Source organism: Canis aureus, chromosome 34 (genome assembly GCF_053574225.1).
Source record: "Canis aureus isolate CA01 chromosome 34, VMU_Caureus_v.1.0, whole genome shotgun sequence".
In the NCBI taxonomy this organism is placed as follows: domain Eukaryota; kingdom Metazoa; phylum Chordata; class Mammalia; order Carnivora; family Canidae; genus Canis; species Canis aureus.
The window spans coordinates 9,506,494-9,525,700 of record NC_135644.1 but is presented as its reverse complement, the minus strand read 5'-3'; the positions used below and the strand labels follow the sequence as shown (position 1 = coordinate 9,525,700).

Below are 19,207 nucleotides of genomic sequence, written 5' to 3'. Positions count from 1 at the left end.
GGTACTTGTGAGGATACTAGGGTTTCTGTCTCAGGCGATTCTGAAGGCTCTGCTCCGTCCTTAGAAGCTCTAGGATACAAGAGAAGATACCTCTGCAGGGCACAGACGGCCTCCCGGCCCGCGGCCCGCGTAGCTCCGGCTGGATGCGGGGGGCGGGGGCTGCGGGGGCTCCCGGGGCGGCCGAGGGGCTGCAGGACCGGCTCGTCGTCCCGGCGCCGGGTCTCGGCCTCGCCCCCCGCAGCCCCGGGGCGCTGGGCGGGGCGAGCCGGGCCCGGGGGTAGGGGGAGTGGAGGGGGGCGGAGGGGGGCCGGGCGCGCTGCCCCCGCCCCTGCTGCCCCCCCCGCCCCCCTCCGTGCCCGCCCGCAGCCGCAGGAGCCGGGGGCGACGCGGGAGCCTCAGGGCCGGGGGGCGGCGGGGGAGGGGGGCGGGGCGGCCGCCCGCAGCCCCTCCCGGTGCAGCGCTTCCCACTGGCCGCGGTTCGCCGCCACCGAGTCCAGCATGGGCTTCAGCTTCGCGTTGACCTTCACCAAGGCCTGGAGCAAACAAAAGGAAACAGGTGGAGCAGAGGCCGGGCCTCCCCGGGGCGGGGGAGCGGGGGAGCGGGGAGAGCGGGGGGAGGGGGGGAGCGGGGGGGGAGCCGGGGGAGCCGGGGGAGCCGGGGGAGCGGGCCGCCAGGGCTGTCCGGGCCGACGGGCTCCTCCCGGGGACCCGCGGGGAAGACGGAGTGAGACGGCGGCTGCGTCCCGCCCCCGGGGGCGGCCAGGTAGCTGGTGACCCTGTGTTCAATCCACATCACACAAATCTGGGACACGTAGGGCACAGAATATCCAGCTCCACCTATGAGTGTGTATATTGTTGCCCACCGTGGAGACCTCCACATCCCAATAGACCATGAACTTTTTATTTTTGAGATTTTATTTATTCATGAGAGACACAGAGAAGCAGACACCCTGATGCGGGATTCGATCCCAGGACCCCAGGATAATGACCTGAGCCAAAGGCAGATGCTCAACCACGGAGCCACCCAGGTGCCCCCCCCAATAAACCACGAGGTTAAGTTTTTACCAAGCTACATCTGTCCACCACGGATGGTTCCGGGTGGACTCACCTGAATAAGGCTTGTTAACATCCCGAGAGGTGTTCATTTTTCACACCAAAGATGGGGGAGCTGAGCTGTGCTAAATGTACAGATGGGGATGTGAACACATAGGGAGATGGGCCCGAGGGAAGGCAGTGGGCAGGAAGGGGCCAGGCTGCAGCCAGGGGAGGAGGGAAGAGGGGGTGCAGGTGAGGCAGCTCACCATGAGGCTAATGAAGGATTCCACGCCCTACTTGCAGGACTCTCCTAAATATTTTCTCTTTTACTTAATTTTGTTATTTAAAAAAACAGAGTCCCCTACTCTCTAATGGCATACACTTCCAGCCTTATAAAACCTGGGTGGCCTCTGTCATGGAACCCAGTAATGAATAGAGCAGGGACCATGGAGCTGTGGCGGTGTTAGCCCATGGAAAGGGAGTCGGCCCACTTCATGCCTTGGGTCTGCGTTCTGTAGCCAAACATACCCCCCCTCCGTGTAGACACCTTGCAGGTGTGTCCCATTCACCCCAAATCCACTGCAATTTCAGCCTACCTCCTGAACAGCCTTCTCCACGCAGGACTTGTGGTTAGAGGCTGCTCAACAGCAAAGCCTCCCAGCACAAAGAACAGGCCTTCGTGTGGAGGGTAGAGTGCAGATCACCGGTGAGACCTGATTTATCCCCTCAAATAACCCTCACTCCAGAGTATGAAAGGATATGACTTAAATGCAACGAGATGTTAGTTAAGCGGGTGTTGAAAAGCCCAGAAGTGACCAGGGATCCTACTGAGCCGTGAGCCCGCCAACTTGGCTAAAGTGGTGTCCCCTCACACTGATGGCTCTTAAACGGAGCATATTCTCTCTCTTAAAAGTGGTATTTATCACACCAACCAGCATTTAATTTTAAACCAGATTTATTAGCTATTCCATATGAAAACAAAACATAGCAACATAATAACTCAGGTAGTGATCAAAATCCCCTTTATTTTCACGAGAAAAATGCAGGTTACTGCTTTCTGCTCCATACACAATGTTTTTATTTGGACAACCATGTGGGGTAGCAACGATGCCACGGTTTTATTTAGTATAGTTTGGCACTGGCTCCTTTTCACTCTGATCAAGCCTTTTAATTAAACTGACTACTATAATTCCTATGGAAATTAGTGTTTATGTTATTTTCCTGCTACAAAAGCATTTCTCTAGAACTTATTTTTTTTTTTAATCCCAGGAGCACAAATTGGAATTTTTTTCTGCCTGAAATGTAATTAAAAACTCATTTGATTACTATATTTCTGGCTCTGTTTTACTTATTAAATTCCTGTAATCAGTTTTCTTTTATGAAGCTGCTGGGAAATGATCTCAAAAGCAACACATTTTTCTCTTCTTTGGCAGGTTCCCGAGCATTTACTAAATTACATTCATAGCACCTGCCCATGATTCGAATTACTCCACCAATTTATTCCTTAAACCATTTAAGTTTATTTGGCTTAGTCCCAAACAGAGATTTCTTTCCTTTATCTAGCTCTTTGTTCTCCCTCTTGCTACCTTTGTGGTGAATAAAAAAAAACTTTCTGGGGGTGTGGAGGGGTGCGGTACATATTTCTCAGAATTCCTTCTCTTTGTTTCATATTCTCTTTAATTAAACACGGAATTGCCGTATTAGAATATCGTTTTCCTCTGGCAGGTGCCGGGTCTAGGTAAAGGAAGCAAAAATCCCATCCTGTGCTGTCAGTAAGATAATTGCTCACGCTATTTAGAAAGATATGGATATGCCTAAAAGCTTCTCATCAGTGACACCTGATGAGTTCTGTGCAAATGCTACTTGTTCACGAGTCTTGTTTGACTTGCTCTTCACTTAGCAAAAGAGAAGGGGAAGTTATCACCTGTCTAGTCACTCTCCGTATAAATGCAACGGAACTCAATGAAAACTACAACGTGTTTTAAACGTGTCCAGAGGCGATGAACTCCTGGGTTGTTCTGATTTTAGAATGTCGTTCCTTATCTGGAGCTGAAATCTATATCCTCGTAATGTCTACCTAATGGGCCTCGAAGCCGGAATCTACTTGAGCAGCGTGGGACTGATGCCTCGTGTGCTGTTGCAGGCGTACGTAGGTCAGGGTTGGGACTGACCAAAAAACCCAACTTGGGATGTGCTGCTTATTATCTCTTGGGGCAACTGTATGGCTATCACGGGGGCTCCCAGATCCTGCCAGGTCCACCACAGATAGCACCTTGGTACGTGCCCTCTCCGGAACACAGCCCTGGGCATCTAGTCATCCAAGTGGTCACAGGACCCCACTTCCTTCCTGGTTCCATTCACTCTGTGGCTGAGTCCCCTTGACCAGCAGGTACGGTTTATTCCACACTTTATTTATGGTTTTTTTTTTTTTTAGATATTTATTTATTTATTTATTTATTTATTTATTTATTTATTTATTTATTTATAGAGACACAGAGAGAGAGAGAGAGAGGCAGAGACATAGACCGAGGGAGAAGCAGGCTCCATGCAGGGAGCCCGACGTGGGACTCGATCCCGGGTCTCCAGGATCACACCCCGGGCTGCAGGCGGTGCTAAACCGCTGCACCACTAGGGCTGCCCCATTTATTTATGTTTTGAATAAATAATAGGTTCACATAGTCCAATGGATATGAAGGGCAAAAGAGGTACAATGTAAAATCTCCCTTCACGCCTGCCTCAGACACTTAGTTTCTTTCCCTAGAGGCAACCAAAGTTATTGATTTCTTGGGTATCCTTCAAGAAACCTTTTATGCATGTGTAAGCATATATATATAAATATATACATATATATGTATGCATATAACATGTATATGTATACATATAATGCACTCTAGACAATGTATGTATGTGTATGTGCATAATTAAGTTGATTCCTCTACCATTTTGTATGTTTTAGAGACGGAGTGAAATCAAAACTTTGTGGAACAACATCATTATGATGCTTGAGCGAGCCCAAATGTACTGTGTAGAAATTAGCACTTGAAGTATAGGGAGAGGAGAGGGACCAAATTCTAATTTTCGACTGCTATGACCCTGAGAGTTTCTTCTGCAGACCTTAATCTGCTGTGAATGCACTCTATTGTCATTTTCCTCTGAAAAGTTGTAGTTTTCATTCCTAGAAGTTTGATTTGGATGATTTTTATATCTTCCATGACTCTGCTTATCATGCTTGATCTTTTCTCTATCCTTTTGAACATATAAGACATAAATGTCTTCATGTCCTTCTCTGTCAATTCTATGATCTATATTATTTCTGAGTCTATACTGACTGATTCATTTTTTCTCATTATTTTGGGCCAGGTTTTCTTGCTTGTTTGCATGCTTGGTAATTCTTGACTGGATATCAGCCATTGTGAATCGGATGCTGTTGCATGCTGGATTTTTACTTGTTCATCTATTTATTTTGGCATTTCTTTAAACGTTTTTCAGTCTTGTTCTGGGATGCAGCTAGGCTACTTGGAAATAGTCTGGTCCTTTTGAGGCTTGCTTTTCAGCTTTGCTAGGTTGGTCCAGAGCAGCCTTTAGTCTGGGGTTGATTTGGGTCCACTACTGAGACAACATAAAGGAACTGTACACACGGTTCCTCCGATGTTTCAAGGTTTCTCTTTAATATTCTGGCTGGCAGGAGCATGGATTGTTCCCCAGCCTATGTGAGCTCTGGGGATTGTTGTACTTGTTCCTCAGCCTGACCAGGGCCCCATATGCATGTGGTGAACAGCACTGGAGCTCACGCTGCAGATCTCTGGAGCGCACACGCTCGCTCTCTCGCTCTCTCTCTCTCTCTGGTAGCTGCCTCTTCTCTGGTCCTCTGCCCTGGGACCTCCAGCCTGCTTGGCCTCCCCAGACCCCCGCTCAGTGAGACCGCTGGGGCTCTGCCCGTGTTTCCCTTCGTGGAAGCTGTCTCGTAGTTAGCTAAGACAGTTGTAGGGCTCACCTCATTTGCTCCCCTCTCTCCGGAATCCCCATATTGTGCTGCACACTGACTGTTTCAACCACACTGTGGTTTCATGCTTTCTCCCCTGTCGCTTTATCACGGCCGGCAGTTAGAGGTCCCTCATCCCTGGTTCTAAACAGCTCTGCTTGGGGTACTATCCCATGGGCTCCCACGGAGAGTGGAAACAAGGCCTTTCATCTTTGCGTCTCCAGCTCCTCCCGCAGTGACCCTGGGGACCGAGAGCCTTTCCTCTGCTTTGCCCACAGAGCAGGGGCAGGAGGAGAGGGTACGGCTCCGACAGCTGCTGCCAGTGGCTGTCAGTGGGGTCAGGACGTCGTGACCTGCTATAGAATCCTGCTATAAAAACAATGCCGGAATGACCCTCTTGGGAAATGAATATAGGATTCTCTCTTATTACCATTATTCCTGAGACCATGTTTTTTTTATCAGTTCGCCAAGCTGCGAGGAGTCAGAGTCTGGCCCTGCTCTCTCCCTGCTATCATGATCCACATCTGCTATCATCTGGCCCAGTGTGTGCTTATTAGCTGACCGCAATCACTTCTTGGACTTCAACTGCTGGATCCATGGGGCAGATGTGGGACAAGGGAATAAACAAAGAGAAAGCCATGTTCGTAGAAAAAGTCATTACTTCTCTCCTCTGTTGTTGGAAGGGGGCATAAAGGAGCACCAGCAAATTAAAACCACATTTGTCTTTGAACTTAAAAATGTCCAACCTTTTCAAAACTTTGGGGGAGTTATCTGAGCTGGCTATTCATTTATTTTTTTAAAAGGCCGAAAAGAGGGCAGCCCGGGTGGCTCAGGGGTTTAGCGCCTGCCTTCAGCCCAGGGCCTGATCCTGGAGACCCGGGATCGAGTCCCACGTCGGGGTCCCTGCATGGGGCCTGCTTCTCCCTCTGCCTGTGTCTCTGCCTCTCTCTCTCTCTCTGTCTCTCATGCATAAATTAATAAAATCTTTTAAAAAATAAACTAAAAGGCCGAAAAGAGAAGGTGGTTTTTACTTCCTATGGTTGAATTGTGTATTTCCAGAGTGCTGGCAATAAGACACTATTTTCTGCCTTTCCCCACTCCCACCTTACCCAAGAGAAATATTCAGAAACTAAGAGGTACAACACATGGTAGAAAAGAATGAATTTAGAGTATTTCTTTGGGGCGCCTGGGTGGCTGGGAGGGTTAAGTGTCTCTCTTTGGCTCAGGTCATGATCCCAGGGTCCTGGGATCAAGCCCTGCATGGGGCTCCCCACTCAGTGGGGCCTGCTTCTCCCTCTCCTTCTGCTGCTCCCCCTGCTTGTGCTCGCTTGCTCTCTCTCTCAAATAAATAAGTAAAATCTTAAAAAAAAAGTATTTAATATCAATTTTTGGATAAACTATAAAATCAGACTTGGGAAAAAAAAAATAAAATCAGACTTGGAGCCCATCTCCACTATCTGTTTGAAGCAATATCCCCGTTGGGAAGTTATGATTACTTCACTACCATGACTATTTACTTGCTGAGTGAAAATGTCAAGAAGCCCATTTGAAGGTTGGTATCTTGAAATAGAAAAGCACTGATGACAGGACCAGCTGGTGTCACCTCTGCTCAGACCTTCCACGGGAGGGGCAAGGAGCATGCAAGCGCGGCAGGCCCTGAGACTCCCCTGAACTCCTGGGACAGGCCAGAGTATCTCTGGGGGAACAAAGGAGGCTTCTCCTTAAGGTGTGTGCCTTCAGAGGGAAGTGGCCAACTGTGGGAGCAAATCCAAACTTTTATTTTACTTACTTTTTAAAAGGTTGTATTTATTTATTTACGAGAGACAGAGAGAGGGAGGCAGAGACACAGGCAGAGGGGGAAGCAGGCTCCACGCAGGGAGCCCCATGCAGGACTCGATCCCAGGACCCCAGGATCACGCCCTGAGCCAAAGGCAGGTGCTCAACTGCCGAGCCACCCAGGTGTTCCAAATCCAGACTTTTAAATTGTTGGACTGTTTCATTTCTTGGTTCCCAAAGGTTAACATTATTCCTGATTCAAGCACCATGTTCCTGAATTTTGCACGCCAGGCGGCAGTGCTGCAGTTGGCTAAGAAGCACGTCGGCTTGCCAGCCTTCCACTCGTATGTCGCCCCATAAAGGCCAGGGACAGCGACCGGCTGGTCCAGAGCTGAACTTGTCACCTTCCTCCAAACCCTCCTCCTTCAGTTTACTCTCAGGGAACTGAGCATTATCACCTCCGCCTACCTGTTGAGCCCCGAAACCTCTGAGTCACCCATGACATCTCCTGCTCCCCCCACATTCAAACCATCACCAGGTTCCGTCAGTCCCGCTTCCCAAGTGTCCTTGTGTGTCAGTTTCTTGCCACGTCCACAACCCTGGTTTAGATTACCGTCATCTTCTCAACTGCTCTAACCTGCTCCTCTCCCACGGGGGGTGCTGGCCTCCCCTCCCCCCCGACTATCCACCTCGTAGCCACAGGTCCCAGCTCACCACTCTCTGCCCTGAGCCTTTCAGTGGCTCCCGTGTGATATGCACGTGCTGGAAGACTCCACCAGAAAAAGAGAATTGTGGCATTAAAAGAGAATGGAAGCCAGAAACAAAAGAGAAAAAACAAAATAACCCATACAAGCCAATGGAAAACTTGGGTCATGGTACAAAAGCAGAATTTTGAAATGCCCAAATAATCCCATCAAGTTTTCTAGAAAGCCTGAAATTCACATCTTGCTATGTATCTTTCTAACATTTTCCTAAGGAAAAAAAAAAAAAAGAGCCGAACTCCACATGGTGTGTGTGTTTGGCAGGGGAGTAGCCGAAGTGTTAGTTACGACATGTGAGAGCAGATGGAGCTGGCTGTGGGGTCCAGATGGGAGGCACAAACAGATTCCTCCTAAACCTCACTCTTTCTCTCCCCAGTTCAATGGCCTTTGAAACTCAAGGTTGTGTAAAAATTAATTTGCATTAAATTGCTTAAGATAATATATTAACTACCACAGGAGGCTTCCAGCAGATCTTAAAACTTGCTTCGAAAAACAAATACTCAAACAATAATGGGGAGCACAGAAGCCAGCCAAGACTTCTTTGAATAAATGTTTTTAAACATTCACATTAAAGAGACCAGCCTTAAAATAAATCTTAAGTGTGTAATTCGCCAAAGTCAGAGAGTTAATGATAACCATCTACCTATGTTACAACACAGAACTACGCCGGGCACCGCGTACTACTGGCTTCTTCCCAGGCTAGGATGCCATGGAGTTCAAAGGGCACGACAGCCTTAGGACTCCCGTCCCGTTTGGGGACAGAGGCATCTACTCTGCCGGGACTCTCCAATCTAACAGAGATGGCTAGTTGCCTTCCCAATATGCATTTTTAGCCTCCCCCGAGCTTAGTTTATTATGGGAGTTTATTCAGCTGGAAGACATCTTGGTCTTATCTCCTTGGTGCTGGAATAGTAACATGATGGCTGGAGCTACAGTGGCCACTTTGTGATGATGAGGCGATCTTGAATATGGCAGCCATGTGCTAAGGAAAGATAAACAGAGCCTGGGTCTTTGGTGGCTATGGAACTACCTTACCATAGCAGTACAGAGTGGATTTCTCTGGATATGTTTTGAATCAGACAGAAAAAGAAATCTCTAGTTTGTTTAGGCTTTTATGATTTCAGATCGCTGTTACTAGCAGCCCTAATGGAGAGAATGGATGTCATGCTGTAGGTCTCTCTACTTTCTGTCACACCGTGCAAGTGTCCAAGAATTCCAGCTGATTACTTGTTTCGGGGAATTATGAGTTAACTTCTTATGCCAGTGGGTTATGAGGGAACTGTAAGAGACAGCAGAAGTGATACACTGTCCCTTTACTGTTCCTCTGCTAATAGAACCCATTCCATGTGCTCTGAGTAGGTATGCACTTCAGGCCTGACCAACAAGAGTGTCCCAGCGATTGGTATAGGAGTGGGGCTGTGGCTCAGGCCAAGGCAACCTAGAACTGCTGGAAATGAGGTTTTCCTTTTCATGTTTCTTTTGCTGTGATAAAACCTATAATAGACTCATGACATTAGAGCTGCCAGGACGCGTGAGGAAAGCCCGGTAGAGAATGAAGCCAAAACATACATCGGAGGCAGAGAAAAGGGGACACGTCTATGGTTTCCTTCAAATGCCCTGGCTCTAGCTCTATGCCACCCAACCAGCTGTGCCTCTCCGCTCCCCAGTTACCTGAGCCAATCAATTCCCATTTCTGCTCAGACTAATTTGAGTGAGTTTTCTGAGCTCCAAGTAGTCTTTGGCTGTTGTCACTTATTTTTCTCTGTCACCCCCAGAATTACTTGAGATTGGAACCTCTTACCAGATTTTGAACTGGTGGCTGGCACAAGGAAGTTTCAGCTTCCTCAGCACACAAAGTTGCTGCTGACACTCCCTGGGCAGAGACCAGCTAAGCAGTTCTCTCTCTCCTCTTTGAACCCCGGGAGTCTGCCAAACCGACCCTTTAAAAGGTTGCTCATTGTTAGCCTGCCAGGTTATGGGGACTCAGAAAAGACTAACAGTGTATGCCAACTCCCTCAGGTGGCGAAGTCATCAGGCCTATGGGGTTTCAGCTTCCAAGGAAGGAAGATGACTCAGAGGAGTCGGGGGTCAACATCCACATAGCCTGGATTTTCCCTGCGGGGCTAGGTGAGCTCTGGGAGAAAGGACAAATAGCGACTGACTGTTACCTTCTCCTTACTGGGAATCCACTATTACTCCATGTTTGTCGTATCGGGTGAGATGCTTTCTCTGTTTGAGTAAACTCTTTTTCTATGTATGTGATAGCTCCTTCGTAGATCAGTTACTACTCAGCAGTAGCAGATTGGCTGTGTCCAAATTTTGCAAATGCCAAAAAAATATCGTCCGTTCTTTCTGAAAATTTTTAGTGATATTTGAGACGGTAAGATGTAAATGGAGCCAGTTGTAAATTGGAGCCAGTTAGTCACCCAAAAAGCAGTAAAGATGAGAAAGCCACGGAGGTAATGCCTCTTATGAGGGCACAGGAGCCCATTAGGATCCAATGTAGGAATGCTTCAGATCTATAACCAGAATCCTAAGGGCATGTCTGGCCAAGTTATAGCACTGATGTTTGTAGCAGCGATGTCTAATATCCTGGAAGCTGATTATAGTACTAGTAATAACTTAGAGAGATCCTTTTCTTTCCAAGATGTGAAGCAGGTCCCTGTAAAAGTGAAATGCCACCGTGCTCAATAGCAGCCTTCTTTCTCTCCCTCTCTCCTCCATTTCCATTCCCTTCCTGACCTCTCAGGTTACTTGTTTTGCGTACTGTATTCATACGCTCAAGGGATTGCTCTGTGGAAAAGGATATTTACAAATGACATTAACATTCTGAATTAATGAGGCAGGAATTTTAGTCTCCTAAGGTTGTTATTTCCATTATATAGGGCAAGAGTCTTAACCTCAAATGTCTACAGGGGACAGTGCAGTTAGTTAATGAACGAAATAGGCTGCACGGACAGCTGAGAGTGGCGGGGCCTATGGCAAACTGGACATTTTACAGTTTTAAAAACAGTGTTCAACTAAATAAAACATGTCTGGGGGCGGAATCTATTCTGTGGGCTGCCAGCCGCCGGCTGTGATAGACAGGAAAACCCGTCTTGCCAAAATGAACTGAGGACTGAATGTGTCCCATGTTCCAGGCTCCCTCGAAGACCTCTCCCTATGTGAGCTGGTTACACTGCACAACGGTGCTGGGAGATTGGTATTGTTGTTCCCGTTTTGACAGATAAGGAACCTTAGATTGGGGGAAATGAAGTTAAATGATCCAAAGTGGGCATGGTTAAAATACCAGGGAATGAGCTGGAATGTCCGTCGGGGCCTGCCTGCCTAAAGCCCGTGGTATCTTCCCATGAGGGGGTCTCACTGGGACGCTGGTAATGACAGGTGTCTGTCTCACCTAACTGCAGCGTCAGGAGAGCGGAGCGACTCTTTTGTTCTGGTGCTTGGGACACTGTTTCAGGACAAATCCACAGGAGGGAGACAGCGTCACTGAATAATGAAGAAACACCGGCTCCCAAACATTAGGTGTAGACAATGAATCTTTTATCTGTGACTCATCTACTCTGTCCTGCCCTGGGAAAATAAAACAAGGGTTTTAAGTAGTAAATAACAGGCAGGCCCAAAGACAGCTCACGTAAATGGGAGCAAGGAGAACCGTCTCTTCTGTTATAATGAGCCCCTCCAGGATACTGTCCTAGGTTATCCTGTTGGTTGGGTTTTTAGAGCACATGGGTAGCTAATCAATCATGTTCACTGTGTAGGCAACATCTGACTTGGAAGGAATGGCTGCTGACCCAGAAGCCACAGCCGTTGATGAATGGGGCTTCCTAGAAGAGGGGGTTGGAACATGTAACTAAAACACAGCCACATGGTAACAGTCCACCTCTCCATGCACCAGAATGTTTTCCGGTAAAATTATGCCATCTGAGATTTTATAGGAATATTTAGGCTCTATGATTTTGGCCAGGTTCAATGTGTAAGAAGGACCATTTAAACATTTTCAGTTTGTTGAGCTACGGGCATTTGTTTGCTCTACATTGTGTGTGTACTTCTCGTGCACCTTGAGTCCTAGGGTTCTGCAAACAGAATGGACAGGCTGCCTATGTGGGAGAGGGTTGTATAAATACGGAATTGCAATTCCATGCCCTTGGCATGAAGGGTGTTCTGAGAAAGGTGCTAGGGGGCCTTCAAGAATGGGTTCTAGAATACTCTATAACGTTTGCTCTGCTAGTTTTTAGCTTATATTTGAGCATCTGAGAAGAGTCAAAACACTTGTTATTGGTACTGATGAACTGCTTAGTAAGCACCATGCAAACGATTATGGAACACTTCCTGTGAGGCTTTAACAGTGGTCCTCATGCTCAGTACCACATAGGCTCGGGTTTGAGACAGGGAGGAGTCCTAAAGCCCATGCACCTCCCCCCTCCCCCCCCCCCCCCCCGCCGTGTCCCACATCTACAGAGGCCCTGATCCAAAGCATCCATGAAAACTGCAAGACCCTTGAGACAAAAGTCCTCTATTATTTTGGTGGTCTCCCTCCATATGGTAAGGAACTGTCTTTTTCTTAATTTTGTAAGATAATGAAGAAAGTGAGAGTTTGGAGAGAAAGGATAAGAAGCCAAGAAAAGGAATCTTTTACACATACCACTGGGCATATGAGGAAGATGTTGCTTCATTAGCTGGCCTTCTCTTTGTCCAAAGAAAGAGGCCAGTCTGTCCACTTGAAGACCTGGTTGAGGGTATATCATTGTGGCTCTTCTTTAATTACATTGCTAACTTTCTAAAAATTTATGGGAAAAGTTTGTGGGGGCAGCAGGACCAAGACACTGGATATTTTTTATTACATTGTTGAAGTGCAGTTTAAGGATGGAAACATCATAATTTCATGAATAGGAACTTCCTGGTGGGCAAGAATTTCCTATTTTTCAACGTTGGGAAGTTTTACAGTAATTTACCTTCCAAACACTGATCATTTAAAACTAAATAAGCATCCCAATAAAATGACAAACTAGGTTTGTTTTTAAACTAAATTCTAAAGCTTACATGGAAAGATAAATAAGAATCCTTAGAAAAATACTGCGGGAGTAATGCTGAAGGTGAAATTAGGCTTATCATTAAAATATATTATAAAAGACTTCAAGTAGCGTGATGAGGTGGACAGGTCGATAGAACAGAATAGTAGACTAAGAACAGAACTAAGTTTAAAGAAATTTAGCATATGATAGAGATGACTTTTTAAATGCTAAGGAAAAGGACTAGTTAAAACCTGATGGGAAAACTCAGGAACCATCTGAGAATCTGAAGTTGGATTCTGACCTCACACTTCACATCTAACAAAATCAAGTACAACCAGATGAATCAAAGGTACAAATATCAAGAAAAAAACCCCATAAAATACTAAAATATGTTCTGAGAAAAATTCTTAAATTTTATCCTTTTGCAATGGAAAAATCATTCTACGTATGACATAAAAATCCAGAAGCCACAAAGGAAAGGAGTCATGAATTTGACTACATAAAATCAATGTATTCTGTGTAGCATAAACAAAGGGAAAAGATAAACGACAACCTGGGGAAAATACTTGCCACTTTTGCCACAGATAAAGGTCTATTTCTTTAATATATAGTGAGTACCTACAAATCAAAAAGAAAAGACCACCAGCCTAATAGAGGAATGGCAAAAATATGAAGCATTTACAGAAAAAAAATACAAATTGCTCCTAGTAAGTCTATACTAAAAATATAATTAGACTCATTTATGATATGGAGAATGCAAATTAAAACTATCATGAGAAAAAAAACTATCATGAGATAAATTTTATACTACCATAATGGCAAAATTCAAGAAGTCTGATAACATAGTGTATTGGTAGGGGTGTGGAGAGAGAGGCATCTCACATATTGCTGGTGAGAATATAAATTGGCTCACACTCCACAGAGGGAAATCTGGCAATAGCTACCAAGTTATCAAATGTCCATATGCCAAATGGCCAGTAATTCCACTTCTGAGTATTTAACCTACAAATAAAGTGGGTAGAGGATCCATTTACAAGGATATTTATTGCACACGGTTAACAGTAGCCAACTATGAGAAATGCCATCAGTGTCCCTAAATAATTAATTAATTATTGGTTAAATCCTATATTCTTCATCTTTAAACTCTAATACCCTATGGACTTTGAAAAGATGGAGGCTGTTGCTGTATGGGCGCTGAAAAGGAAAACCTCAAAACTATATTAAGTGTGCTAAAGCAAGGTATGGAGTGGGCTATACTTATGCTCATATCTATGTGCAAATACATACATACCCATATATATGAGCAGAGTGTGTATACCTGCGTATATGCTGTAGTAGAAAGCAGTGTATAATATAAGCATTATGTATAAAAACAGTGTGTGTGGGGGGGATCCCTGGGTAGCTCAGCGGTGTAGCTCCTGCCTTTGGTTCAGGTCATGATCCTGGAGGCCCAGGATCGAGTCCCACATCAGGCTCCCTGCATGGAGCCTGCTTCTCCCTCTGCCTGTGTCTCTGCCCCTCTCTCTCTCTCCCTGTCTATCATGAATAAATAAATAAAATCTTAAAAAAAAAACAAAAAACAGTGTAGGGGCACCCGGGTGGCTCAGTGGTTGAATGTCTGCCTTTGGTTCAGGTCATGATCTGAGGTCCTGGGTTCGAGTCCCGCATCCGGCTCCCTGCAGGGAGCCTCTGCCTATGTCTCTGCCTTTCTTTTGAATAAATAAAATGTTTTTTTTTTTTTTTTTTTAAAACAATGGAGGGCAGCCCGGGTGGCTCAGCGGTTTAGCGCTGCCTTCAGCCCAGGGCCTGATCCTGGTAGACCCGGGATCGAGTCCCATGTCAGGCTCCCTGCATGGAGCCTGCTTCTCCCTCGGTCTGTGTCTCTGCCTCTCTCTCTCTCTGTGTCTTCCATGAATAAATAAATAAAATCTTTAAAAAAAATAAAAAAATAAAAAAACAATGGAAAAACCCACTGTATTTATGGTTTTCTATAGATTGTCTCTAGATGCATGCCCAAGAAGGGTGTTAAAGATGGTGGCCCCCAAGAGAGGTGACTGGGGGACAGGAGTGTGAGGAAGGATCACTTTGCTCTAATACTTTTGTGCCTTTTGAATTCTGTTCCCTGGATGTGTATAAACTGTTTAACAGTAAAATATCTTATTTAAAAATTTTATCGTGGACAGATAAAGGAACTAGCCATCTTCCATCATGTGTTAGAATTATTAAGTAACAAGTCACCTACCTAAATGCTAATAATGAAAGAAGGCCTGCGGATACAAGGATAAAGAAGAGAAATGCTTAGTTTATGGAGATTGAAATAATTCAGTGTTTCACCACTGTAATTCGAAAATTATTTCGGTACTGGCGAAGCTGTTATGTATCCGCTATGCGACGAATGTTATAACCCCTCCCCCGGCCCACTCCCCCACCCACATCACAGATAAGGGCCCACTACCTCATTGATCCTAAACGTTTCCTCTGAGAAGCGATCAATGTCCCCTGCCTGGCCATTAAATAGATTTTGAAAAACTCTTCAATCCGTATCAGTCTCATATCCTTATTTAGTTCCTCAAATTTGCCCTCAGCTGGGAATTGGGCAGGCAACTGTGATTCTGTTGTGTTCTCCACTCGTGTGAAGGGCCCCATCCATCATCATTTCTAGGCCTTTTCTGATGCAATGTAGCTGGTTCTTTGTCTTTCTTAAAAACTGAATGGCTGTTAAATTATCCATTTATCTTCCTTCAGATTTTCTGTTCGGTTTCTCAGGCCCTCGCAGGGCTGTCTTTTCTACCTTGTTTGCTGACTTTTCATTCCATTTCCCCCGCTCTCCGAGCGTCCTGGTTCACCGTGCTGGCCTTCAAAACAAACTCCCTGGCTCAAGCTGCTTTCTGCTCGGGGACAGCTGCAGCGCTCCTTCCCTCTCAAGTTTCGTCCCCTCACGATAGCTTCGAAAACGCGGACGTGATATGTTTCAGATTTCCCCCATAGATGGCAGGTGCCATTGGGACAAACCGTAACTGAAGCTCCAGAGTCTCGGTCCTAAACCAGCTTTGCCACACCATTCAACTGGGTCACAAGTGACCTTTCAGGGTTCAGCTTTCCCAACCTGCAGATTATTTGCAAACTCACTTCTCGTCAAGAATCTTCGTATCAGGGTGCCTGGGTGGCTCCGTGGTTGAGTGTCTACCTTCGGCTCAGGTCATGATCCTGGGGTCCCGGAATCGAGTCCCACTTCGGGCTCCCTGCATGGAGCCTGCTTCTCCCTCTGCCGGTGTCTCTGCTTCTCTCTGTGTGTCTCTCATGAATAAATAAATAAAATCTTTTTTTTTTTTTTTTTTAAGAATTTTTGTATCACAACAGCATGTTATCCCCGTGCATGGTGACCCTCCGAGGCCATGAGGTTTGTGTCAAGTTAAGGCCTGGTCCGTTAAAGCCCTCTGTAAATGTGAGTCATTATTATTATTATCATCTGAGCTTCGGTAGCCAGTGTTTGTAAGTTTGGATAAGGACAGCCAAACCGCCTCGCTCCCTAAGACGTTAGAGTCTATGCTGACACTCCGAGCACTTACTGCGTGCCAGGCGCCAGTCTGACTTCCCAGGCATTATCTGAGTTAATCCTCTCAGTGATAGCAAGCCAGGCACCGCTATTTATCCCCCTTTTCCAGATGTGAAAGCTGAGGCTGGAGCGTTTCTGTCTTACCCAAGAAGACACAGATAGTAAAGGGCAGAGTGTAGAGGATCTCGGCTTCCAAAGCTGGGGCTTCTGCGGCCACCTGCGAGGGGGTGCGCACAGGCCTTACCTCGACACAAACCTCACGGCCTCGGAGGCTCAGACTCTTGGAAGGGTTGATATAAACTACCTTCCCCTTGCTTCAAGAAGAGAGTCACTTTGTGAGGCCAAGGACCCTTCGAAGGGAGCAGAGTGGAGCTCCTGTCAGTCCAGCCTACAGCCCGGGGTGCTCACCATAAAAACAAGTCCCAGGAGGGGCGCCTGGTGGCTCAGGTGGTTAAACAGCTGCCTTCAGCTCGGGTCATGGTCCCAGGGGCCTGGAATCCAGCCCCACATCTGGCTCTGTGCTTGGTGGGGAGCCTGCTTCTCTTTCTCTCTCTGCCCTCTCCCTCGTGCTCTCTCTCACTCTCTCTCAAATAAATAAATCTTAAAAAAAAAAAAAATCCAAGGATGGCAAGCTTTAGGTTTTATGAGTGTGGAGGGCGGATTTGAAGGAGGATGCTTGTAAAAACACTCAGCGCCCAGTGTCCTTTCCCTTCCCCCAGCCTCGTCCTTCTCTGTAGGTCTCTGTTGCTCTTTCCCTTGTAGTTTTTGGCCCATCAGAGCATCTTTAGTCCTAAGCTTATGGACGACATATTAAGGCAAAGAGTTGGAGAATTACTTGTCCTCTTCGGTTATTTTATGGTTCTGTTAGTTTGTCCCTCCCTTCGCTTCTCGGAGGCAGTGGCTCCTCTGCTGAAACTCCCCCTGATTCACGGGGCGATTGTGAAGAGCAAGTAGAAACCTCCCTGGTCCCTCAGCCGTGAAATAAAGATGGAAAGGCTAATGCCCTGTGGTCCCGAATGGGGGTCCGCTGGGCTGGAGATGCAGGGATGCAGGTGAGTGCACTGCGCAAATGGGGAAAAGCCGAGGCACCCCCCCCCCCCCATGGTCTCTACCTCCTGGGGGCAAACAGAGGTTTTAGACCGGGAGCCTGTCATCCGGGCAGGTTCCTAAAGTAAGCCTAGGGTCTGCTGGCCGAGGGCGGGCGAGGGCTGCGCGAGCCAAGGCACCGGCGAGCCTGCACGCGTGTCACCTCAGTGGAGGGGCAGTTTGGGACAGGGCTGGTGGCCGGTTACAGCAGGAGCGAGTGGACGGAGGAGGAGGGAGACGGTGAGCACAGGCAGGTGGACCCGGCTCAGACCTTCCCTTGGGTGTCGGGGAGGGGCTGAGGGGCCCACGGGCCAACCTGCCTTAGGGAGACCCCCCCGCCCCCGTGTTTAGTTGGCGGATGGGACCCAAGGGGGCCTGGGGCGGGGCTGCTGAGGACAGGGTCCGAGTGGGGACAGAGGACCCAGAGAAGGACACGAATCGTGATGCGGCAACTAGAAAACAATGACCGGCCCCGGGTCTGGTTTCATAACCTGTTTGTCTGGGGAGGATAATCAGGGTTTCTACGGGGGTCTTCTGTGTTTACTGTGTGCTCGGAATTCCTTTCCTCCTCCGTGTTTTTATTTGCTTCCATTCCTTCCTGTTGGAGGCTCTCCTGAAACAGGCTGTGGCCCTTCTGTCGCATAGTCACCTGCCATCCAGGCAGTGGGCCGGAGCCGCAGAAGCTGTGGCCGGGTGCTGACCTCTGACCTCTGACCTGGCCGCAGAGGCCATCATCCTGCGGAGAGTGGACTCTCACTGAGAACATCCCAAGTGCAAGTGCATGTGGATCTTTTCCCTGAGGCCCCCGTCTCTCTCGGAAGAATCCCACTTTTCTGCTTCTGGGGACGTCCAGCGGTTGGCCTCCCGGGTGCAGGGGAGGAGGGCACCTGGGGTCCAGCCAGGCGTTCCAGGGACCCTGGATTTCAGCCCCGACCTCTCCCTCCTGCTGAGCACTCTGCAGGAAGGGCTCTCTGGTTTCCTGGCTTGGCAGCCGCTACAGGGCCTGTGAACCTTGGCCGAGCAGGTAGTGAGGTTCCCAAGACTCCGCTTAACCAACTTCTGACCTTTCTGTTTGTTTCCAGGCTTATGCCTCAACCTCGTTGTTGTGGATCAAATTGTGCCACCACCACCCCCAACCCCCCAGAGATATGCTGAAGTCCTGACCCCTCGTACCTGGGGACAGGACCTAATTTGGAAATAGGATCTTTGCAGATCTATCTAATCAGGTTAAGATGAAGTCATGGTGGATTGGAAGAGCCAAATCCAATGGCCGGCGTCCTCATAAGATAGGCCATCTGAAGACACGGGGACACACAGACACAGGGGAGAATGTCATGGGAAGACAGCGGCAGAAATTGGAGTGACGCCAATTTCCAGAAGCCAAGGAATACCAGGGATTGCTGGCAACCACCAGAAGCTAAGTGAGAGAGGCACGGAAGAGATTCTCTCTCAGAACCTCCAGAAGGAGTCAATTTTGGACTTGGAGCCTCCAGAACTATGAGAGAAGAGATTTCTGTTGTGTGAGCCACCCAGTTTGTTGTACTGTGTTAGACGGCCCTCGAAAACCAACATACCCCCTCTTGGTTCCGAGTCCCGAGCCCCTCAGGAGCTCCTCTTGAAAGACAGATCCACTCACTTTTGTCAGCAGACGTTCTGGGATGTTAGTTCCTTACCAATTTTTTAATATCTGGGGAGATCTTACGTCCTCTCACATTCTGTTGTCCTTGAGAGTTTAGTTTTCTCTTTTTATTAAAGAAATACAACTTCATTATTTTGAATCACGCTTAATAGTATTGAATAAGTCACTGAAATATTGAACAAAGGTGCTCACCTCAGAATTACTTCTTTTAGCAAAAAGGAAAAAGCAAGTAGGTGATGACTGAATAAACTATGACAAGTCAACTGACTGGAACACCAGGCTGCTGTTTTGAAGGATAACATGAAAATTATGTTAGGAATGTGGACACACGTTAGAACATTACGCCAAGTGACCAAA

General features: G+C 47.2%; 1 protein-coding gene and 1 long non-coding RNA gene across 9 annotated transcripts in view; one reads left to right on the top strand and one right to left on the bottom strand.

Annotated features, from left to right (window-relative positions):
* Nucleotides 1-272: 272 nt before the first annotated feature.
* PDE11A (phosphodiesterase 11A) overlaps nt 273-19,207 on the bottom strand; it is a 406,550-nt gene continuing 387,615 nt past the window's right edge. For 4 of the 7 annotated variants that reach the window (XM_077883001.1, XM_077883003.1, XM_077883002.1 and 1 more), the window contains one exon: nt 283-533. In XM_077883001.1, the coding sequence (XP_077739127.1) occupies nt 396-533 (138 nt within the window). In that variant the 3' untranslated portion in view covers nt 283-395. Of the gene's footprint in view, nt 534-2,306; nt 10,217-10,951; nt 11,128-19,207 lie in introns of those variants that run through there. The other 3 variants (XR_013371376.1, XR_013371375.1, XM_077882998.1) reach the window with 3 other exon arrangements.
* LOC144304478 (uncharacterized) lies at nt 342-18,989 on the top strand. Of its 2 annotated transcripts, none has more exons than XR_013371382.1 (2): nt 342-556; nt 18,294-18,989. It is a non-coding gene; the product is annotated as an uncharacterized LOC144304478 (long non-coding RNA). The 2 variants fall into 2 exon arrangements; XR_013371383.1 differs by lacking the exon at nt 18,294-18,989 and adding an exon at nt 5,480-5,656.